Consider the following 25,289-nt stretch of genomic DNA (forward strand, 5'->3'; position numbering starts at 1 on the left):
AGCCTATCTGTGTGGAAGAAATAGTATCAGCCATAGCATGCCTAAAACCACTGAAAAATCCCCTGGACCTGGTACCCCGTTTTATAAGACTGTTTGCCAAGACTTAGCTCCTTTACTCAGTCAACTTTTTAATTCTTTCTCTGAAACAGGCTCACTGGCGGATACCATGCTAGAAGCCATCATTTCGGTCATCCTCAAGCCTTGGAAAGACCAAGCCCTTTGAGGGTAGTATAGACCCATTTCTCTTTTAAATGTGGACGCAAAGATGTTTGCTAGCATCCTAGCGCACCACCTTAATGCCGGGTCTTATAGACACCAATCAGTCCGGTTTCATACCTTCCCACCAGTGTGTTGACAACACTAAGCGTTTACTCCATCTTATGGATAAAATACTTTGGTTGCGCAAAGAAGCCTTGCTTCTCTCTATTGATGCTGACAAGGCATTCTACCAGGTACACTGGCCTTGCCGCTTCTATACACTACGGATTTTTGTTATTGACGAGAGATTTAAGAGGTGGATTTGCATTATATACAGCGCTCCCTGGGCATCAGTCAGCGTCAATGGAACTCAGTGCCACCCATTCTCCATCCATCGGGGCACACGTCAGGGGTGTCCTCTTTCACCGGTTTTATTTGCTGTATATATGGAGCCCTGGTGCAGCAGCTCTGTGACAAGCCGGCCATCTAAGGGATTCCTTTCAGGCTGACCACCATTTGATATGCCTCTATGCGGATGACATCATTTTGTCTATTATGAGCCCTTGACCTCTCTTCCAGCTTTAGTTACCAAACTCCAGACCTTTGGTGCGATCGCTGGGTTCAGGGCTACCATTCAGAAATCACAAATTTTAAATCTTCCAGTTACTTCTGCGACCAAGACTGCATTACAATCAAAGTTTCCTTTTGACTGGGTTACGGATGCCATTTCATATCTAGGCATTTCTTTAGCCGGCATCATACCTCAGACTCTAGCTATTAACTACATGTATCTTGTTACCCAAACTTGTAAGGATCTGACATCCTGGAATCGCCTTCTTCTTTCCTGGATGGGGCCTGTCACAGCGCTTAAGATGACTATCCTCGCAGCGCCTAAGTTGACTATCCTCCACCACATTATATATATCTTTCAAACTCTACACCTGGCCCGTCGCCTAATATTATTTGTTCCCCTCAAAGATATAGCAATAAATTTATATGGGGCCGGAGGAAGCTTCGACTCCATAAGCACCTTATATACCTCTCAAAGCAGGAGGGGAGAATTGTGGTACCCCAGTTGCTTCATTATTATCAAGCTGCCCAGCTACGGTTTTTGGTTGAGTGGAATCTACAACTATCTTCAAACATTGGGCCTTTATGGATTGAGCGGTGGCGGGCACACAGATTTGGAAGGAAGTGTGGCTTTCCCGACAGCATGGAGCCTGGGGCCTGTATTCCTCACTGGTAACAAACGCCGTTTTTGAGGTTTGGGATGCGTTGCGGTTAAGTCAAGCTTGACCACCTTCCCCCCCGCCGATATCTCCTCCTTTCAATAACCCCGATTTTACTCTCGGTATGTATCGTTGTGATTTCGCTGATGGATTGATGGGGGTTGCAACCGGTGATTTGCCTTTTTGACTACACGGACTGATCTCTTCTGACCAACTCAATTCAGACTATTCCCTGACTGATTCCAATTATATCTCCTACCTAAAATTACGTCACTGGGTGATGGATCTGAGAAGTGATAGAATGCAGGTTGACCTATGACCTCTTTTGAGAAATGGCTGTTTCTCAAGGTAGAAAATTGATGCCTAATATCCCGTCTTTATGCTCCACTGGAGGCCCGAGATCAAATCTTGGGGACAGCTGTGAAGAAAGGCCAAGATTGGTGGACCTCTCTCCACCAAAGAATGGGATGACATATTTTAACGGGTACACCACAAGGCTCACACTATGGCCAGCACTGAAACCGCTTACAAAATTGCCTCATTCTGGTATCTTACCCTAATGAGACTCAGTTAGTGGAACATGAGACGCTCCAGGCACTGTTGGAGGGGCTGTGGGAATGTATTATCTTCTATGGCACTGCCCCCAAACTCACTAGATATTGGGAACAGGTTTTAGATGATATTGACTTAGCTTTTAACACTACCATCCCTCGATTCCCAACTTACACCATCTTGGGACTCCCGAATCCCCTGACTTATCCCCTACGCTCTGACAGGGGAAGACAAATGACCCTTGCTTTAAATGCAGCCCACCAGTTAAGTCTCCAGACCATGTCTCCTGCCTGCATAGCCTGTGGTTTCTTCTGGGGATGGAGAAACATTCCCTAGCGGCGACCCCAGACGTTCCTGCTACTCGCTGAGCCCCCTTGATTCACATCCTCTCTTCCGAATTTTGTGAGCTGACATGCCAGTCCTTTCTTTGGCTCCTTCGCCTGGCTCCTGCGGTATTTCACCTCGATGCCTAGCTGGCCGTGGCTATTTCCTGTAGGCGTAAGCAATTTTGCCTAATTGATGTTCATACTTTGCCTGTTTTTCCAAAAGCCTGAAGGATCTGAAGGGTGGTGATTAATGTTCATTTTCATAAATTTTACTTGTGTTTATCAGCCTGTCACACGCAGCCGGCCCCAGGGTTGTAAGCAGATGTTGTGGGGTTGTAGGCAACATGCTTGTGCTTTGGCTGTTTTAATAATAATAAACAGAATTGATTTTAAAAAAATGGCTACAGGGCACTGCTTATTGTCAAGACATGGCCAAATGATATAAGAATTATCACATCCCTCCGCATGCCACAGAGACATTTGGGCTCCATATAGATCTTAACTGATGGGCAATTTAGTATCTATTCACCCCTCCCTCCCCTCCCCCCACCTATCTGACTGTCCGGCTTCGCCCAATTAAAATCTGTAAACGATCTTGCATGTTCTGAATCACCAACAATTGACTGGGTACAGTAATTACACGGTGTACATGACCTTGAAATGCTGTACTGTAATGTATGTATAAGCCGAGCCTTTTTGTTGTTAAACTATAAAAAGTCAATAAAAAAAGTTGCACCTGTTCTGAAATAGGGAAGCTTACATTGCTTTCTGTTTTGTTCCTATTCTTTGTACGCGACAGAACCATATGCTGCTAGCACCCTTTCCTTGTGTTACAAAAGCTTGCAGCTCTGCCGCTTAATGTTGTATCTCGATTGTGTACTAGTGATTCCTGGTCAGGGGCAATGGAATAATGCGATTGTGCGGCCGCAGCGTTTTTCGCATAATTATAGATGTGCCACACGATCCATCATCAGTTGCATAATCTGCAGATTTTAACAAAAAATAAAGGGGCATATTACCAACAACTAGCGATAATTATCGCTATGTTGGCTTAGCGGCAATATTTTTATAGCCGTGCTGCGGCGATTTTTATCGCTTAGGAACCTTGCTATTATCAAGGTTTATCTCCTAAGCGATAAAAATCGGCCGAAATGCAAGAATATCGCTGAAAAGTCAGCGATATTCATGCATTACCGAGCTAATGCTCTTAGCCATGTTATCCACCTACCATTGGATAACATTGCTAAGAACTGCTCAGGGGCAGGTGTTAGCTTTTGGAGATATTCGCGCTTAGCGCGAATATCTCCAAAAGTTGGTAATAGGAGATAGCGATGTTAGCAACTGTTTCCAGTCGCTAACATCTTGGCACGCCCACTTTGCATGTCATTAGTGATAAATTTCACTGACATGCAAAGCGGGGCCCAAGATGGTCGCTATCTCCTACTAGCTGTCGCTAACTGGTGTTAGCGACAGCTAGGTAATAGGGAGATAATTTTATCTCCGCTTTCTTAGCTTTTAAAGCCAAAAAAGCGCAGATAAACCCCCTTGATAATATGCCCCAAAGTTTCTCGCTCAAACTGTTCAAAAGTTACTAAAAACTCTGTGGCACTTGTTACCGCGCAGAGGAAGTCCCTTTCCAAAGGTTGACTGGTCACCTTTCTATCGCTTATTGCTATATTTGGGTGGTGAACAGGTACTAATAATGTTTAACCAATACCCAGACTGTGTTAGTAAGTGTGAAGATAACAATATAATGAAGTAATACGATCGCCAATGCGCCGCGTTATGCAGCATAATTTGCCTTTCCTTGCCGCATAATTTACTTAACCCTGCTGCATAATTCCAGTGGTCCTAAATCTTGCTAAAAGCCTTTCAAATATACAAATTCTAAAAACGTTTGCACATGCAATTCTTGTTTTAAAGAATGATACAAATGTATGAGTGAACCCTTTCAAAAGATGTAAACAGCTTGCTTTTGACTCGGCATATAAAACTTGCAATCACAGTTTTCGAAAGGGACTACTAGTACATAAAAAAAATGGTAAAGCTCCCAAATGCCCCCTGCAATGCGTGCCAAATTGAGACAGCCCTAACGTTTTAGCATCACTTCACATGCTGGTTTTTTTTTTGTTTTTTTACCATAACGGAAGTGTTAAAAGCAAAGCTGCCAGCCCTCAGTGCAACATGTTGTTTGTTGAAAAGTCCAGTCTGGTTGATTCTGTAACCTGACATGGAGCCACTTGGCGTAGTATAAATAAGACAAAATGTCGTTCCGGGTTTTCTGCCTTGCAGCCACCCCCACCTGGAATTCGTACATTTCTTCTGGGTAAAAAACAAAAGTTTTTTGCATTTTAGTATGAAATCTTAATATTGTTAATACAATACAACCTTATTGACCACGGCCACAGTTGGTTCTGCCCTTCACTATACTTGGTGCTCTATCCACCCAGGCGCCTTCTCTAATAGTGCTTTAATAGTGCTCCACAGGAGTGTAGTCAAATGTTTAACAGAGGAGAGGGTAGAGAGTCTTTGAAGTGTAGGTGCTCGCAGCTTCTTCTAATTGGCACAGACCAACTCCTCCGTGAAAGAAGGGGAGATGCTAAAAAACACTTTTCAACTGAACAGTGGTGGCCTATAGGGACTCTGGGCCTGGAATATACCATCTCTGGTAAAATCCCAGCTCTCTGCTGAATACACTGTGTAGCAGCAGCTACAACGTATCATAAGAGACTCAAAAATATACCTGTATGCTGGCACCTACAGTGTCATTGGTGTGCTGTTTCACAGTAAAAGGGGTACCAGCAGGGTCGGATTGGGATCACAATTTGGCACGGGCACTGACGAAAAAAGTGGCCCACATTTGCGGGCGTGGCCCACATTCGTGGAGGTGGCCCACATTCGCAGCAATGCCCTTTTATGACACACACAAGGAATGTAAGTGGGATGATATTGTTCTTGGGAAGGACACAGGGCCAAGGTGACAGTGTCCTACAAGCTGAGCACCTGAAAATCAGCCAGGCCCCTTTCTATTACAAAATTATTACTCAGCCCTCCAGCGCAGGAGCACCTGAAAAACAGTGAGCCCCCTTTCTCTTAAACAATTATTCCCCAGCCCTCCAGCACAGGAGCACCTAAAAACAGCGAGGCCCCTTTCTCTTAAAAAATTATTCCCCAGCCCTCCAGCGCAGGAGCACCTGAAAACAGCGAGGCCCCTTTCTCTTAAAGAATTATTCCCCACCCCTCCAGCGCAGGAGCACCTGAAAACAGCAAGGCCCCTTTCTAGTAAAAAATTATTCCCCAGCCCTCCAGCGCAGGAGCACCTGAAAACTGCGAGGCCCCTTTCTCTTAAAGAATTATTCCCCAGCCCTCCAGTGCAGGAGCACCTGAAAACAGCGAGCCCCTTTCTCTTAAAGAATTATTCCCCAGCCCTCCAGTGCAGGAGCACCTGAAAACAGCGAAGGCCCAGCTATTTGTAAATTACTCAGCCCTCCCCAGCCCTTCAGTGCCTCAGGGCAATGGCGTGGCAGGAGAGGGGCTAAAGCTTCTGGGCCATCCATGGGGGTGGGGGGAGGCTATGGCAAAGATGGTGTGAGTTCCCCACATCACCTCGTCCCTATAGTGAGATCCATTCTTCCTCGCCCAATATGCCCTGAATGAGAAGGGCTGTGGGCGAGGACTATGCAAGCACTGTTTCTGGGCTGCCTGGGCCCCAGGTGGGGCCGAGGTGAAAATGGCTCATAGGCATGAGCAACACCTGGCCCTCTGGGAGGCCGATTCTGGCACACAACCACCCCTCCCCAGCCCACCATCAGCATGATTGCTTGGCAGGGCAGGGGGTCATGGAGAGGCCACAGCTGATCTTCGCTGAACGGCTGCCCAGCAAAGCTGCTTTATTCTTCTCCCTGTCAGTGCTCTCTGTGGACTGGTAAAAGGGAAAAAAACGCCCCACAGAGTGCACTGAGACACCGGCCCCTCAGCCCAAGCCCGAGTGCCCGCAGTGCCAATCCGCCCCTGGGTACCAGTGTGCTATGGCATAGAGCTAAGGGGGGCAGCTTTCCCTCTCTAAAATTAGTGGGTGAGACTGTCCACCTCAAACTTGCTCCCGGGTCTCAGGGATGATGTCAGGGGAAGGAACATCACAGGAAATTACATAAACTGCTATATGTCGAAGTTCAAAAAGAAAGTTGGAAGATACACTCGTTCCGAAATCAATACAGGCAACGTAAAGAATTATTCCATGATTGTTTCCCTTTATTCAATAGGTTTTTTTAAACTGCCACACAGCATACGCGTTTCGTTCCCGATCCTTTGCCAGAGGGAACTTCGTCAGGGCTCCTATCTGTTCTATTAGGAAAATACCCGTAGGGGTGTGTATGTTACGAAAATCCAATCACATAGGGCATAAGGTAAGCCTCAATTTGTGGTATGTACAGAAAGGTATCTTATAACATTAAATATTAGTCATGCGCTCTATGTAGCGATATGGTGTACCTCCCTTTAGGTTTAATGCACAGGATTTCTCACGGCTCCAAATTAGCGGGCGTGAGAGCTTCTTATATATTGAGTAGCATCAGGGAAAAATCTGTATTCACCAATCAGCAGTAAAGTGGCAAATCGATATGTGAGCCGATACGTGGCAAGTACTGCATAGCGTGATAACCGGCAGCAATATGTTGAAGCCCCTACGCAGATAACAGAAAGAAGTGGGTGATGTGTGCAGTGCTTTACGCAGTAAGCGGAGCCTCATGGAAACTAGAGATTAGGGACTGCTACCGGGGCAGGCGGCGATGTGCGGAGAGGCTGGGTGGCAGTGTGGGAGCTGCATAAGCTGACAATGGGCGAAACGATAATGGAGGAAGGGGTGACGTTCCATGCGGCCGGTAACAGCAGGTTGTTGGAGGGAAGGGTGATTGTGTAAGTATTGAGAATGAGGTTGTGAGCAAGGGGTTTGAGCAGATGATGGGAGACTGGCACTGCGTTAGGCCCTCTCCTTTGATTAATCCATTTTCATGGTGCACGTTTTTGCCCATTCGAGATGTCATTATCCCCAGGAAAAAAGGAAATTTACCTTATGGCCTCACCTTCACTGTCCCTTCCCTCTCCTCAGCCTCCCTTGGAGATTTCTATTTATCTGTGTATTACTCATCCATTCTTGTTTTTCTTTACATTCTGGTGTGTGTAGTCCTGTATTTGTAATATGATTATGGTTACTACCTTTCTTAATGAAAAAAACACAGACATTTTGAGTGTTAGGGTTTTGGAAGGGCCAGAAGCTGATACTTGTTGGAAACTGGACTTCTTTGCAGATGCCCTCCACTTTTTGCCCCCATTAGAACTGCTAGATGCTGTTTTTTAACCCAATTGGCAAGGTCTTTACCCCTTTACAAGTCCCTAGTGTATGGTGCCAGTGGTACCCAGGGCTAAGGTGGAAAAGGGGTCACACAGCTGCAGCACTGTTTGTGCCAACCTGAGTGACCCAAGTAAAAGTATGTCTGCAGGTTCTCCGTTGCAGCTCTGCATAAGCAGCCTGTCTTCTCAAACGTGGCTCTGCACACGCCATGTGCTGCAGAGTCACACCACTGTCTTAATGGAAGTAAGCCACTCTTCAGGTTGTCCCCCTAAGCCCAAAAGGTAGAGTGCATTATATTAAAGGTGTGGATATATATGTTTATACATATATATGCCTACAGTAACCATGTAAAACTAGGTTTTACTGTAAGTGACCATCCGTCCATAGAGTAACATTGGCTGGCTACCAAGAAGACACGAGATATCAATCTCCCTTACAGAACGACCGAATTGTGTCATGTGTGGTGTTAAACACTGCTTTTTCACCCCCTACAAAATTCTCATGTTGAGGGAGAACTGGCATGCAAGAGGGTGCCACCCTGAGTGGATGCCCCCCTACGATACAGTGACCCAGTGCCCTGACGGGCTTTCCTGAGCTTTTTGCAGACAAGATAAGAGTCTGCCCTCTGGTAGGATGTGCTATCACTTCCCCGGGACTGAGTCAAAGGCCTGGGCAGGAAGGAGGTCACACCTCCTTCCTCCCAGGCTGGCTAGTATTGACAGCAATCAAGGCAGTGAGCATCAGAGGCTTTCACCGCCCTTGATGCGCAAATATACTAGTCCCCCCACTCAATGACAAAGCCCTTCCTACCGGTGTAGCAGATCTGCTTGCAGGAAGGCCAGAAAATGAGTTATTCAGGAGGCGTACACCTCCAAGAGACTAGCCACACCTTTAGGGTGGGCTTGGAGGTCTGTACAGCCAAGAAAGGGTTGTGCTATTTTGGCAGACCCTGAAACAGAGTATTCTGGATAGGTAGGTGATGCACACCCACAAGATGTTATCACCTGAGGGGCGGGTTAGCTGCAGGGACCAGTAGACGAATGGCAACTGTCCCTCACGCCCTTTATGCCTCCATAACTAGGATTTCAAGGACTCCAGAACCTCAGACCTGAATTTGAATCCGAGAACAGGCAAGAAGAAGATGCTGTCACCAAAAACAGGACCTTGGACTCTGCCACAGTGCAAACACAGGACACTTAAGTGTCCTGAAGAGACCATATACAGGAAACATGTGTTAGACGTGTGTCCATGGCAAACTCTCATTGCTCCCAGCATAAGGGACTCTAGTGGATGCCAGAAAACGAAGCAGACTCCCAAGTATTAGTGGGACCGGTCCCTTGCAAGCTGCAGGAAAATTGAGGTGCTGCGTGGTAAGAATTGGGACCCGTTAAGCCTCTTGGGAGTGAGCCCTTAGAGAAGTAGTGTCCTGGAAGTCAGGAGTGGTAGCCAAGCTTCCACTAAGTTTCAAGCTGCTACTCACTCCTGTCACCCTCCAGCCGCCGAAGTAACCATGGACTACATTTGCCACAGCCAAGGCTTGGCGATCCACAGCCAGGTGACCGACCCATTGAGTGACATCTCCAGCCCAAGAGCACCTCACAGCGACCGTGACCAGCATTGGTAATGACCCGGCTGCTGTCCTTCTGTATCCTGAAGGTGGAGTCGTCGAGTCTGCGGTAAAGCAACTTTGGCGCGACCTGCACAGTGATATATAGCTGCCAGCTACCTCTGCACCTGGAGCAGCCAAGCAAGGTAAAATACATACAGCTGTTGAACCCAGGTCCTGTGACCCCAAAGGCCTGTACTCTCCGTGGTTAGAATGGAACTCCATCTCCAAGTGTGGTTTTGTCAAGTGCTACAAGTTTGACAGCCCCCACGGACCCCTTTAAGTACCAAGAATATCCAAGTGACCTCTGCCCCCGGACTTCCAGGGCAAGGTAACAAAGTAACGACTGTTGGAACTTGATCTAGAGGCCAGCATGACCTTATCCACAAGAGGGTTTGTTTGAAATCACCCGGCAAGTGACCAAGTGTCACCTGTGTTTTTCCCCATTCATTTCAACGGGACCAGTTTGACAAGTTAATGTGCATCAGCTTTCAGAATCCACAACTCCGGTTGTATGTATGATACAAAGTTCAATTTGGTGTCTATATTTATATAAAAATACACTCTATGTTTTAATCCAAAGATCATCCACTGTGATTTGTGAGAATATTGCATTGTAAGGCCTTCAAGCCATACCACATAATATTCCACCTTGCAACAATACTCAAATAGAAGTTTGTTTTAAATCTTCTCTATTTTTTTCTAACACAGTAATTCTGCCTCTATTTATGTTAAAAACATTTAGCAATAGCCCACAAACCATTAAAATCTTTTTAGCTTATATTTGGTGCTTTAATGTGATATTTTAAAGCAGAAAAATAACCTGTTGTAAAGATGCTCCTGTCTTTTTTTTTTACTTCTCTTGGCATAAACATACCTGGCTGATAAAAGAGGATTCAGATGGCAAGCCTAAACATAAAATGTAAAATAAAAAAAATGCCATAAAGCAAAGAAAGAATCTTGACTAGTCCCTTGCTATTGTGAAAGCAGATGTCTGAATTAGCAGGGAACAAGTAATTTTTTGTCTGCTGAAATTTGAATGTGCTCATAGTGCTCAGTCCAGCGCTTGCACACAACACTGACTGGTGCAAGGCCTTTTAAAATGAATACTCCCCAACCAGCACCTTTTAGAGTCCAAGTTCAGGGAGCCCGATCTGGAGGCCCCTGCAACATTGTCTAAACTGTTTAGAAGCAGCTGTTCAACTGAGCAAGGAACAGGACGGAAGAGTAAGAAATCTACACAGGAAACATTAGGAGACCAATCTCAAAGACCCTTTGGGCCATAATATCGAGCCCCAGTGATAATTATCGCTAAGAGCACTTAGCACTAGGATAATTATCGCCGGGTAGCATGGATTTTTATCACTGAGATAGCGTGCTATTAGCAACACTTATCTCAGAAGTGATAAAAATCCTCGCGCTAACTGCCAAATGAGAGATTATCGCTGGAAAACCAACGATAATCTCTCGAAGTTTGGCGTTAGCTTGATGATAGGGGCTCACAAACTTAGCCATGATATCCACCTTCCATAGGATATCATGGCTAAGTCAGGAAAATACCAGGTGTAAAAAAAGCAGCGCTAACCACGGTTAGCGCTGCTTCTTTTATCACTAACAGGGTTAGCGATATCCATGATAACAGGAGAAATGTCGCTTAACAACATTTCTCCTATTATTTTTCTCTGGAACGCCCCCTTTGCATCTCATTAGAGATGCAAGGGGAAGCATAGAGAAAAAGGGTGCTAACATGCAAATCTGTGTGTTAGCACCCTGTTGCTGATAGGGAGATAATTTTATCTCTGCTTTCTTGGCTTTTAAAGCCAAAAAAGCGGAGATAAATCCCTTGATAATTTGCCCCTTAGATACCAGAAGAGCAGCAAGAGTTTTATGTATGTGGCCTTTATTTGAAAAACAATTAAAAAATACTTAAAGAACAGAAGCAGCACAATTCAAGATAGACTTTAAATCCCTCAGCCTACCATGCTTGAATTGCAAAGGTTGCTGCTGAAGATCCCGTAGGCTTCTTTTTAAAGATCCACCAGCACCAACTATAAAATAGTTTCTTAATCGTGCAGATTTTGCCTTTAGAGGCCCCCCAAAACCCCCAGCAGATAACTTCCATCACCCAGCTGTCCTGCAGGTACATTTCAGTTGTTGGGACAGGAGGTGCAGTGCACAGGGATCGAGAGATGTCAGTAACCCAGTGTTCGTCAATTGCTTTGATTATGCAGTGGTACACCAATAAAGGTGGGATTTGAAAATTAGGGCACTGTGCTGTTGAATCGATCACTTATGGACAAGCAACTATGTAAAGTCTTCAGCTCCTGAGTTGTATCATTTGGGTTAATATAGTGTTGCCTGCAGCTTGCAAGGACCAATAATTTTTAAGGACTGCAGAAGTGATGTGACTGGCTTGAAGGACACTCGAAAGCCAGCCATTTTAAAGCAATGTGTGATCTGTATGTTTACTGTTCTGGGGTTCGTATGGACTAGAGGGTGTGAAAACCACCTGCATCCATCTTGAATTTTCTATTGACAGTATTGGTGAAGGGGCAATGTGACTTTGAAACGTGGCTAGGTTAAACCTTGTGCAGTACCAATATTTTAGTCAGGATACCAATAATATCTAAAGAATGCTCATGGGAACAGAAAGGAAACGGCCACCTTCATTCCAACAATCCTCTGTTACCAAAGGTACACAAGAGATAAATACAAAACAGAATACCCTTCCTGAGGAAAAGGTAAGTGAGTAATCAGAATTATATTTTCAGGGCGTCAATCCAATAAAATATCAGTCCAAATCTGATGTAGTAGTATTCTTCTTTAATTTCTCATTTCTTAAGTTTTCTCATCCTGTTCACAACCGTAGGTATATTACACATGGTTCATGATAGCAGACTGGCGTAGTTGGTATAGCCAAGATGTAGCCTGTAGCCAACAAGTGTTTCGTCTTGGGTAGATCACTCAACGACTTCCTCAGGGCAGACGTGGATTCAGAAAACCGATTCACCACAGTCCAGGTAAAACCTGTAAGTGGTCCCATTCAGCATGGTCTAAGTAAAGCTTGTATCCCTCGAAAATCAGGCGTGCATATGTGCAAATATCTCAAAAGTACTTATATTCCAATAAACGCATTTGTGGGTCAATATATCAGGTTTCGGAGAGTACGCCAGTCGCAGTCATAATATCAGATGTAAGTGAAAAAGACTTACATCCGATATTATGACTGCGACTGGAGTACTCGCCGAAACCTAATATATTGACCCTGATATATTGACTTGCCTTTTGCTCAGGAACGGTATTCTGTTAGGTAAAGGGGCAGATAGGCCGTAAAAGGCAAGGGGAAGATGCAACATTATCTTCTTGCCAGGCAATAACAATGCACTACATACAGCATTACATCGCATTAATCTTTCCCATCGATTCCCAACCTTCTTCCAGTTTTCATTTCTAGTCTACTATGTTGACCATCTCAGATTGGATGTGCCACAGCCAACTAAAACTAAACCCCACAAAGACTGAGCTGGTACTCACGGGCGGTCCCGCTAACCCTTGGAATAACACCTTCTGGCCACCTTCCCTGGGGACGGCTCCCACCCCGGTCAGTACAGTCAAGAGCCTAGGGGTGATGATTTCTGAAGATCTCTCGATGAGGCCACAAATAAACTCAGTGACTTCATCTTGTTTTTTCCTACTCAGGAGGATCCGTAAAATTAGTAGGTTCCTCACAAGAGACGCCCTGATCCTAGTGGTCATTGCCCTCATCACCTCTAGGCTTGACTACGCCAACCTGTTGTACGTGGGGACCCCGGCATGCCACCTCCATCGGCTGCAATTGGTGCAAAATCAGGCTGCTCGCCTGATCTTTCACCAACCCAAGTACCATCATGTCACCCCCCTCCTCCGCAGTCTCCACTGGCTTCCTGTCTCCTCTCGCTGTCTTTTCAAGATGGCTTGTACTGTTTTCAAGGCACTAACCGAGGCGGCTCCCGCCTTTATATCATCACGCCTGGTTCGTTACACCCCCCCCCCCCCCAGAGCTCTCCGTTCCTCTTCTCTCAATCTTCTTGTGGTCCCCAAATACAAACGGAAAAAACACGGTGGTTTGAGTTTCTCTGTTTTAGCTCCCTCCACCTGGAACTCCTTGCCCCTCACTCTCCGTCTTTGTCCCAGTTATGACTCCTTCCGTAGACAGTTGAAAACCCTCCATTTCCAGTCAGCATTCGAGTAACCCCCTCTCCATGACCTCTGCTATTTGTCAAGAGCGCCAAGAAACCGTTGGTGTATGTGCGCGGTACAAATATTTTTAATGTAATGTAATGTAATCGCAGGTAAACACAGGTTTTTGAACTCTGTCAGAAAGCCGAATAACAATGCTAGTGACACTTACATCAGGCTGAAGTCCTGCAAACAGATTTATTCCAAGAATTATATAATCAAAAACCCTGGATTGGAGAGGAACCCACAATGATGCGGAGAGACACCAATCCACAGTCCTCAACCCCAATCCTGGTACAGGACAGATTTGTTTGATTGTAGTTGTTTTGACGGCTTGTAAGACAGACCTCCAACTCACACAGTCAGCCAATGAGGAGCTGATATAACATGGCGTGAAAACAATTAGCTGGAAACCCCTGCAGAGAGTAGGTTTCCAGCTAATTATTTGGAACCTCTGAGCAGCCGATGACAATTACACAGTGTGAAACCTCCCCAGGGCATCAGCGGCAGCCTCCAAGGCTTTGTCTTTTGGTGTTGAGTTGGGAGACGGTGAACTAAAAAGTGCCTCTGGGTATAATCCGCATTAAGCCAGGCCCCCTTCGATGTTCCACCCCTCCTCACATAGTGAAACATTTTCATAAGTTGGCAGTTCTGTAAGACCTTTCAAGTGCACTCAGCAGGAGCATGTGAGGCAGGAAACAAAGAAACCTGTTCCTGACAGGGTCCCCCTTGCCCGCTATCCCCATGGTTACCTTGACAAACCTCTGTGCTCTGTTTAGCTCTTGTAGTCATGAGTGGCATACCTCCCAGGTTGGGAAGCTTGGTCTTGGAAACAAGCTGCTATATAATCAGTGCCAGGTTGAGAGCTTTTTAGCCGTGCACTTGAAGCATGAAGACGACTGTCTGGGATTCCAAATAGTTAGCCAAAGCCTCTATAAGTGAAGAAGAGGTGCAGCATGACGTTCTTTTGCTCCAGACATATTATGAGCTTTTTGGTGGTAGATGCCTTTCAGGCGTAAAGAATTCACTTCTGGAGTTTGACAAAATATCACTTTACCATCAAGGTAAGGGATGAGGTCTTCAATAGTGGCCCGGAAACCAGGCAAATGTAGAAAATACTTCTATTTACCTGGCAAGGAAGATTTAATGGGAAAAAATACTTAACCACTTTATCAAAGTCAGTTTGGGAAGACAGCATAACCAGAAAGATTTCAATGACGGGACCACCGCAGCATGGTGACACTGTGAGTAGCAATGACTATTAGCCAAGCTGTTCCATCTATAGACCGTTTGTGGTATGCACATTCTTTCTTATGCAAGCTTCCCTAACACAAGAACACATGCATCAAAGACTACATAAGCATGAAAACACCATAACCCAATAGCCTAAAGATGACAACGTGCAACATAGGTGAGAAATAAAATGCCCGATAAACCTTTAGAAAAGCATGGACAATATATGAGTTACAGTGACCCTCAGCTGTTCAGGGCCTGCTCTTGTTGTCTGTTAACTTAATGGAGACCTTCTCAATTTAAAAAAACTCCGGCCAACGCAGCTGGCTGCGCTGCATTGCGTGACAGGAAGGGAGCAGGAGAGCGCCATATCTTCAGAGATATGACTCTCCTCACCTTTCCCTTGCACCTGTGCGGACTTCAGCTGCCAAGCGCCAGGCATACACTTTAGTGCCAAGCGGTAGGGTGAGTGCTTCAGCTTAGCATAGGTTTTGTACAGGAAGGGCACTCTTCCTGTACAAACTACTATGCCTTGACACGATGCAAAGCTTTTTCCACTTTGCATGCGTGCTGCCATGCGTGCTGCACAGTGCAGTACACATACAAAGTCAGAAAAGCACAGAGAAATTCTTTCATTTCTCCTTTTAGTGCCTCCTTTGAAGAGGCGTTCACTTTTGGTGCAGTTAACTTTTGGTGCAAAACTATGTCTACAAATCTTTTTTAAATATGGGTTCGCGTCAAAAGGCAGGGGTTGTTGCATGGGAACACTTTTGTAACACTGATGTAACGTCCCCTCAGCATTAAGTAACGCAAAACAGTGCTTTGTGCTACTTTGAGGGTGCTCTCCATCGCAAAACAAGTTTTGCTCTGGAAAGTAAATAGCAAAAAAATATCTTGCACTGGTTAGCATCACTCTTGTGGTGCAAACCCAGTGCAAAATGTTTGTAAATCTCCCCCAAAATGTCTTTCTGTCATTCGAAATGGAAACGGAGCTTGGCAGGGACATGAAACCAAAAGACGCATGTATTGAGAATTAGGACATCCTGGCCCTATAGAACAAGCATTGGAAATGCAATAGGTCTCGCATTAGGAAAGTTTGAGCTATTGGTATTGTAAATGACACTTTTTTTTATTTATGTGTTGGTTTTGAAAGTAGCAAAATTAATAGCTTTGTCAGTTACAATGTCAATAGTTTTAACTTTTGCAAATGTGACACCTATAGCATTTGTAATGCAATGTGTGTTGTATTTACGTGACTTAGATGTCTTGATATTACGAATAACAATGGCTTTTAATTTTGTAAATAATTAATACTTAAATAAAAGTTATTGTAATTTATAATGGCAATAGCTTAAACTTTTGTAAATAACTTTTGTGAAGATTATGTTCAGTGTATTTTATTGCGACGAAAATCCAAGAACATTGCATTTGCACCTACACACACACAGAGCCCACACATATAGATGTGGTGGTGGTGGATCTGGGGGATATGGTGGTGGTGGATGTGGTGGTAATGGTGGATGTGGTGGTGATGGTGGTGGATGTGGGGTGGATGTGGTGGTGGATGTGGTGGTGGTGGTGGAGGTGGTGGATGTGGTGGTGATGTGGTGGATGTGGTGGATGTGGTGAAAGTGGTGGTGGATGTGGTGGTGGATGTGGTGGTGGAAGTGATGGTGGTGGGTGTGGTGGATGCGGTGGTGGATGAGATGGCGGATGAGATGGCGGATGAGGTGGTGGATGTGCTGGTGGTGGATGCGGTGGTGGATGTGGTGGTGGTGGTATATGTGCTGGTGGTGGAAGTGGTGGTGGATGTGGTGGTGGATGTGGTGGTGGATGTGGTGGTGGATGTGGTGGTGGATGTGATGGTGGATGTGATGGTGGATGTGATGGTGGATGTGGTGGTGGATGTGGTGGTGATGGTGGATGTGGTGGTGGATGCGGTGGATGTGGTGGTGGTGGATGTGGTGGATGTGGTGGATGCAGTGGTGGTGGTGGATGCGGTGGTGGTGGATGGGGTGGTGGTTGTAGTGGATGTAGTGGTGGGTGTGGTGGTGGTGGTGGATGCGGTGGTGGTGGATGTGGTGGTGGATGCGGTGGTGGATGAGGTGGTGGATGAGGTGGTAGATGAGGTGGTGGATGAGGTGGTGGATGTGGTGGTGGATGTGGTGGTGGATGTGGTGGTGGTGGATGCGGTGGTGGTGGATGTGGTGGAAGTGGTGGATGTAGTGGTGGATGTGGTGGTGGATGTGGTGGTGGATGTGGTGGTGGATGTGGTGGTGGTGGTAGATGCGGTGGATGTGGTGGTGGATGTGGTGGTGGTGGATTTGGTGGTGGATGTGGCGGTGGTGGATGTGGTGGTGGTGGATGTGGTGGTGGATGTGGTGGTGGATGTGGCGGTGGTGGATGTGGTGGATGTGGCGGTGGTGGATGTGGTGGTGGTGGATGTGGTGGTGGATGCGGTGGTGGATGTGGCGGTGGATGTCATGGTGGATGTGGATGTGATGGTGGATGTGGTGGTGGTGGATGCAGTGGTGAAGTGGTGGTGGATGTGGTGGTGGTGGATGTGGTGGTGGATGTGATGGTAGATGTGGTGGTGATGGTGGATGTGGTGGTGGATGCGGTGGATGTGGTGGTGGTAGATGCGGTGGATGTGGTGGATGCGGTGGTGGTGGTGGATGTGGTGGTGGTGGATGGGGTGGTGGTTGTAGTGGATGTGGTGGTGGGTGTAGTGGATGTGGTGGTGGGTGTAGTGGATGTGGTGGTGGGTGTGGTGGTGGTGGTGGATGTGGTGGTGGTGGTGGTGGTGGATGCGGTGCTGGATGAGGTGGTGGATGAGGTGGTGGTGGTGGATGTGGTGGTGGTGGATGTGGCGGTGGTGGATGTGGTGGTGGTGGATGTGGCGGTGGTGGATGTGGTGGTGGTGGATGTGGTGGTGGATGCGGTGGTGGATGCGGTGGTGGATGTGGCGGTGGATGTCATGGTGGATGTGGATGTGATGGTGGATGTGGTGGTGGTGGATGCGGTGGTGAAGTGGTGGTGGATGTGGTGGTGGTGGATGTGGTGGTGGATGTGATGGTGGATGTGGTGGTGGATGTGGTGGTGGTGGATGTGGTGGTGGATGTGATGGTGGATGTGGTGGTGGATGTGGTGGTGGTGGATGTGGTGGTGGATGTGGTGGTGGTGGATGGGGTGGTGGTTGTAGTGGATGTGGTGGTGGGTGTAGTGGATGTGGTGGTGGGTGTGGTGGTGGTGGTGGATGTGGTGGTGGTGGATGCGGTGGTGGATGAGGTGGTGGATGAGGTGGTGGATGAGGTGGTGGATGAGGTGGTGGATGTGGTGGTGGATGTCATGGTGGATGTCATGGTGGATGTCATGGTGGATGTGATGGTGGATGTGGAGGTGATGGTGGATGTGGTGGTGGATGTGATGGTGGATGTGATGGTGGATGTGATGGTGGATGTGGTGTTGATGGTGGATGTGGTGGTGGATGCGGTGGATGTGGTGATGGTGGATGCGGTGGTGGTGGTGGTGGATGGGGTGGTGGTTGTGGTGGATGTGGTGGTGGATGTAGTGGTGGTGGGTGTGGTGGTGGTGGTGGTGGAGGATGTGGTGGATGTGGTGGTGGTGGATGTGGTGGTGGATGTCATGGTGGATGTCATGGTGGATGTGGAGGTGATGGTGGATGTGGTGGTGGTGGTGGATGTGATGGTGGATGTGTTGTTGATGGTGGATGTGGTGGTGGATGCAGTGGATGCGATGGTGGTGGATGCGGTGGATGTGGTGATGGTGGATGCGGTGGTGGTGGATGGGGTGGTGGTTGTGGTGGATGTGGTGGTGGATGTAGTGGTGGTGGGTGTTGTGGTCCTGTGGGTTCCATAAGGGTTTGTGACAGAGAAAAGATGATCTTATTTCAATAACATACACGGCCCTTCAACCTGATTGTTGCCCTGGTAACGGACGCCGCTGAAACGCTGCTGAAGGAGCGGTGGTGGTGGAATAGGCAGAATCCTGGTGAGGAATCCCAGGGGCAGACGGAGGATGGAGAAGGACAGCGGGTGGGGATAGATCCGGGGCAAGGGGTGAAGGGGTGGCATATCTAACATTACATCCCTGAGTGCCAAGCATTGTTGTACATTACTGTGCCAGAGTTCAGCAAGAAACAAGATGTTATTAAAAAAAAAAGTTACCCTTACCGTGCGTATGCATATAATGTAGGTGTATCAATGTTTATTCAGAAGTTCAAGTTTGCCGGCATGGTAGACTAATACATTTACAGATGTTAGTATCGTGCGTATATAGGCTAATGGTCAGGAACATTAACTTAGGACTCTGTGTCAAAGAACAGTCACCGCCATTGTGAAATGGTGTAAAACGATACAGCATAGCGCTGCATTATAGCTCTTTCAAGTTCATTACATGGAACATTTGTATAATAAACACAATTGAGTAATAAATACAATAAAGGGTGTGGGTGGTAATTGTTCCAGACAAGCATGAGAAAGGCTAAATAATGATGCCGCAGCACAATGGAGTGAGCATAGGAAGAGGCCAATGGAACAAAAACAAGCTTTGCTCAGACTAAAAAGGAAATGCTAACAGGAAATAAACAAAACATTACAGTAAATAAACTAAACCAAACACTGAGTTGAGTATCCAGGTAACGTAAGAGGAACTGCACTAGCTATAGATGAGGAGCAGAAGGGTGAAAGTAAAGATCGCAAGGATAGTAAGGAAGGACAGGGTATTGGTAATGGTGCAGCAGACAAGAGAGGCCAAGAAGCTCATCTCAGTGGGTGGCTGAGCGCCGTGAAAGCAACAGGTCTGAGCGGAGGGCAGTGCCTCTTTCTGCTTCACTCGAAGCACACAGGCAAAGGAGGGGGTGGGGGGGGGGGCAATGCTGCGTTTGTTCTCAGAGGGTAGGGGAAGGGCCCCAAACGTGAAGCGGGAGGGGGAATACCCAGAAATACTAGTAACGTACATGAAATTAAGTGTTCTAAAATAAAGAGTGTGCAGTGCACTCTGATGTACATACAGCACTGTAAATTATATCATGCATTGCACGTTAGGTTGTACAGGGCTGTGAAAGTCCACCCATCCAACGTGAAGAGATACGGAGCCCTGCTACAGTGTGGTGGCAAAATGGGAAATAAAAAGCAACCGACAACAAGGGAGGAGTTGCACATCGCCGAGCAGAAGTAAAGACCCGTGTGTTAAAGGGCGGTGCTCTGTTGTGCAAGCAGCTCCAACATAGTGAATATGACGAGCCGCATAAAAAAAACAAGCGCAGCACTCTCTCCCAGGACGCCAGACAAAGGGCCGAGTTCAAGTCTAAATAAATAAAACATTTCACAAAGGCACACACACGAGAGATGAGTCATGGGGTACTTACAATTTTCAGCCTGATAGTCTGGCACAAACTGCTCGTCATTGTCAGGTACCTGAGCTGAAGTGAGAGAGAGAGAGAGAAACAAAACGGAGGGCATTGCTGTGGGGAGGAGAAATGCGACACAGCCGAAACTGAAAGCACGGCCGGCCGGCCGTGAAAGCCTTTGATCTGGCAGGGGGTGGAGCGGCACCAAGCCGTGAGGGGAGAGAGAGTGGGGAGAGGGCGGAGCAGGAAGAGCTGCTCTCGGCAGGCTGGGGAACAGATGCTGCTGGGGAACTGATGAGGGGAGGTGCCCTGAAGAAATGCGACACGGCAGGCAGGGGAGGGGGCGGAGCGGGGTGTGGGAGGAGTGCGGCTGAGGGAAAAGACATGCAAAGCAGGCGGCTGGGGGCATGTGCACGCGCTTTTAATGTCAATGCGCATGCGCATTGAGCTTGAATTTCACGGGCACTGCAAGGAATCGCCATTGATTCCTTGCAAGTTGGTTAAAGTCTGTTTAAGCCCCCATAGTCTCGCAAGCTCAATGCGCATGCGCATTGACAGGCAAGACCTAAAAAGTCCTTCATCTTGTACTCATGAAAACTGTCGTCTGTGTTTCAGGAGCTGCTGCCCCCTACATGCAGGAGGGAAAGGCTGTGAAGACTCTCCTCGAAGCATCCCCAACGACCTCAACTCTGACTCCATTTTGCTTCTAGATGACCCTCCCAAAGGCAGCAGAGCTGGGGAATCCTTCTGAACGTCACCAACATCCATGCTGAGTGCAAATGGTGTGCGAAAAGAGACAATGCAACAACTAGCAAAATTATACTCATAGTAGCAATCATAATGACTGCAACAACAAGGTCCCGAGACCTGATTGGGATTTAAGCATCATTTGCTCTATCACCTTCATGTCGGCAGATCGGTATAGACATTATGTATAGTCACTGATCGAGGGCCTTGCACGTTGAAATGGGTGCTCGAGATACTATGTATTCTAAGTTGGAAAATGTGAATGTGAAGAAATAAATACATTTTTGCACGTACAACTTCTAATTCTGTTCCTGTCTTTGCAGTGAATTTTCCTCAAATTTTTATTATTTGCATTTATTTTGTTGCACTTTTTAGGTGTAACTTGACATCACCGCTCACTAATAGTCCTATTGTTTTCAAGCTAGTGAATTTTCGTTCAGTCCCTTACAACCATTGGCTTGTTTGGGTGAGCCCAATCATCCATTGGTTTGAGATAATGTCAATCACATCTTGGATCAGACAAGAGGATTATACATATTTGATCTCATGCCATTGGCTGCTCGGTTTATTTGTCTCATGCATGCATTGTACACAGGAAGGAATCCATTTTGTTTTTTTATCCATGCAAGACACATTAGTTAACTTTATGGCAAAACAAGTTGCTAGAGATGTAAACGTGACATTTCGCTTAAACATTCCACAAGACATAAGAAGAAAAAACCTTTGGTATTTCTAGCTAAATGGGCTTCCATACTTCTGTTAAGATTCAGAATACCCAGCAGTTTCTCTGCTCCTGCTGCCAGGTGGCTGCTGAAATAGACAATCGGTGTTATTGGCAGCTTTGGCAAAGCCACTAGGTCTGGCTAATTAATGAAAATGTGTGCTACACCTTTTTGCTTTATGAATGTTTTTTTAATCAAGTGCAGACCATGCCAGAACACAATCCAAGCATTTTCACTAAATTCTTAAAACAAGAAAAACAACACCATTTCAAAAGCATTGCATAGAACTACCGACTCAGCCATAGGCCACTATGCATGATTTTTTCCAAATAAAATAGCATAGCAGTTTAATTTCTCAGAACATATGTGTGTTAAACATGCTTTTAAAAAAATGCAACCTACTATAAGGACTCATGCTTCTGTCCCCAATGTTGTTATCATTCATGCAGTGCTTGAGACCCCGCAATTCTTAATGGAGTCCCCCAGCAATATGTGATTCAGAAAAACGAAGGTGCTTGTGTATTGTAATTGTTTCCTATGCAAAGTACAATGGCACCAATTGGGTCTTGTTCACACTATTCAAAACTCCATAAACAAATAGATGGGGTGACATAACATTCTTCAAGATATACCCTTCCTGCCGGTCCTCATTCAATGCTGTCGAGGTAGTTCCATCCTAAATGAGTGTGGCGTTGACACACCACATGCTAACACCAGTTTAATCACTGCCTGGAATCAGAACCTGCCTAATGGCATGATGCACCATCATTGCCTCCTGAGAAAAATGTGTGGTAAACCTCAAACAATACCCCAGCAGACGTACTGGACAGTACTCCGGAACTATGTGAGAAGCCAAGACTACTCAGTTTCATTTCCCCTCTACCTCAGTTTTGGACCTTTTGAATTTTATTGCCACTGAGCCAGAGTCTAGAAATATGTCTTCCAGCAACTCCCAGCACCTTCAAAATTTGTTGATGGTGACACTGGTCCCCAATCCTAAAAGCCTTAAAAACGATAAGTGCAAAGGCTGCTCTGAAAAGTATTGTCTGACAGTTTTATGTAACTATGTTTGTTAATGCTTCCTAAAGTATAATATGTTTCTAAAGTCAACTGGTATTATTCGATTAAGCCACCTTCTCACCCCTTCCCGACACATTTCAAATAATAACCCTTAGTGTGATACTTATTACCGGTAGCTGTAGTAATGTGGCAACAGCTGCTGGTGTCCTGAGCCAAAGCTTTTGACTTCCTTTTCTGATACGCCCAGTCAGAAACCTCTAACTCTTGCTACATGTCTTCCCTCACTCACTTATTAGCTACCCACCCCAACCCACACATGACCATGGTAAAGTATCTACAACATCCAGTGCTTATTATGAGCCTGTGGTTTCTGGTGCTCAGCACCAGCACTTAATTGTCAACACCAGCACTTATGACAGTCTGCCACATAGTGGTGCAGTTTGTCTAATTTAGAGATGAGCACATCAATTGTTTTTTTCAAAAATTCAATATACATTAAAAGTGGCTAATATCTGCTGCTCAAGCCACTCTTACAGCTTTGCGAGCCTGGAACTGTCTGAATTGTCACACTTGTAGGAGCTTGATGGAAATTAGTTGTGTTGGTACCGTCATTGGCATTGCTGGCAGGGGAAATGTGTGGCTCAAGCTACAGTGGCCGCCTGACAAGGCCCCCAGCACTTATTGTTTTACAAATGAAGCACTGACAATATCTGTTTGATTTCTCTGGGGTCAATGCACACTCGAACTGTTTTCTCAAGTCAGCCCCCAAAAGCTGTGCCTAGAAAGGACCAGATCACTCAAATCTGCAACTCAACTTGACGAACCAGCTTTTAGAATTTATTCCAACCAAAAATGAGAAAGAGCATCAGCCATTGTGCTGCCCGCTCCTGAAATGTGCCCACTTCTCACCTCTGTATTAGACCCCAAATGGAGCTTCACAAAATACCTTCATAAAAGAAAACAGGGGTCAGCTGGCCTAATCAGAGGGCCCAATGCACATTTGTCTAACCACACTATCACCTTTTTGCTAGCCGAAATGACTGCCCAGACGTTGGAGGCTATTTGGGGACAAATCCAGTTCTCATTGCATATACAAAAATGCTCTTCTTAAAATGATTAGTTTCTTTCGAGAACTACTGTAACCTCAAAGAATTGAGAATTCATGAGAAATAGTGCAAAATCCTGGTCGCTGGGATACAATATTTCTCGAGGAAATGATTTAAAGTAAATAATTCCAAATTGGAAATTGGTATTTATTGTATTACTCAGAGCTAACTGAGGCGTAATACCAGTGATATCTAGTCGTTTCACCTTTAAAGGAGCTTGTTAGCTGTAACCAATGCATCAGGGGCCCTGTCCATTTAGAATTTCAAATCTTTCAGCCTGTACGAACATTTCAAGTAAAATGGAACCATCTGCACTCTATGAGTCTGAACTTTGGAGACACTCTAATGTACGAGCTTTGCAGATCTCACATGATTTCCTATGGAAAATCAATAGTGTCCTTCTTTATGTCACTGTATTTATCGTTGTTATGTGAAGAACTGAAAGTGGAGAATATTGTTGATATGGCTGCATGGAATGGCATAAGCTTCTGTGTACATCTATGGGCCAACCCTGCTACTTATTTTTACCAAGAAGAACTTTGTGATGTTTTAACTTGTGATCATGCCCTTTACTTACCTTGGTTGAGGTACATAAGAGTGGCTCAGGTAGGTCTTGGTCTGATGTTATTGTGGTTTGAACTGTAGACCATTACCAATGTTGATTGGGCTACAGTGAAGAATCTACAGTGAAGAACTGTTTTAGGGAAAATGTAAACAGTTGTGATCAGAAAGCAATTATAAGCTCTTTTGTAGTTCTCAACTCCTTTCAACTTAAAACCACTATTGGTAGAGTACTATATGCTGATAGTTCTTTTGCACAAAATCCATGTTTTCTTTACCTCAGGTGTAGGTTGGAGATATCACTGCTAAAAATCTTTAGAGGGCTTGTATCCCTTTTTGCTTCCTGTACTTCTGGTACACCTACACCCTTACAAAAATATTGCGCAAAAAGCAATTATCAACAGTGGTCTCAAAACAGTACTCACTATACCACTCCCCAAACCTGCGAACCACCTTCCTTATGAACTAAATTCATGTACAAGTTTGTCCCTTACACCTTCTTCTTCCAAGCCATTCAGTTTATTATGTAAATTCGAATTATTCTTTATGAACTTCTGCAAATCCTTATTTTTATCTGTAACAGAAGTACAACACTGTTGGACCTTCAACATCTAGCAAACTGCGTCCTCTTTTGCAAGCAATATATCTAATACAAGACGATTCTGCAAAACCATAGCTCTAATAGCAATCATCTCAGTATTTAGAAGCAAAAAAGACCCAGCAGTATTAGTAGACAATCTATCAACTACAGTTGAAAGTTTTCTAATCTTGATGACATTTAAAATCACCTCTTTGCTTGGTATGATAGCTACAAAAGATGTCTCGTACTATCTCTCCAGCAGAAGCACCTCATTTAGATCTGCACTTTTCCTCCCACACAGGGTGATCAAAATTCTCAACATGATACATCTTTGGAAAAACTGCCCCGCATAACACGTGCTGTACCATTTACTCGGCAACTTAAAGTAGTCATTCTGTCCACAGACAAAATAAACACCAGGAATCACAGGGTCTGTTCCATGCAAAAATAACTTCCAAAATCCTTGATTT

The 25,289-nt window shown here is 45.7% G+C and overlaps 1 protein-coding gene across 1 annotated transcript in view; it reads left to right on the forward strand.

Annotated features, from left to right (window-relative positions):
* LOC147747824 (uncharacterized) overlaps positions 1 to 21,122 on the forward strand; it is a 325,452-nt gene extending 304,330 nt beyond the window's left edge. The window contains exon 7 of the mRNA XM_086956286.1: positions 20,699 to 21,122. Within this exon, the coding sequence (XP_086812412.1) occupies positions 20,699 to 20,834 (136 nt within the window). The 3' untranslated portion in view covers positions 20,835 to 21,122. The remainder of the gene's footprint in view (positions 1 to 20,698) is intronic.
* Positions 21,123 to 25,289: the final 4,167 nt, after the last annotated feature.

This window comes from Lissotriton vulgaris, chromosome 1_1, assembly GCF_964263255.1.
Source record: "Lissotriton vulgaris chromosome 1_1, aLisVul1.2, whole genome shotgun sequence".
Classification (NCBI taxonomy): Eukaryota; Metazoa; Chordata; class Amphibia; order Caudata; family Salamandridae; genus Lissotriton; species Lissotriton vulgaris.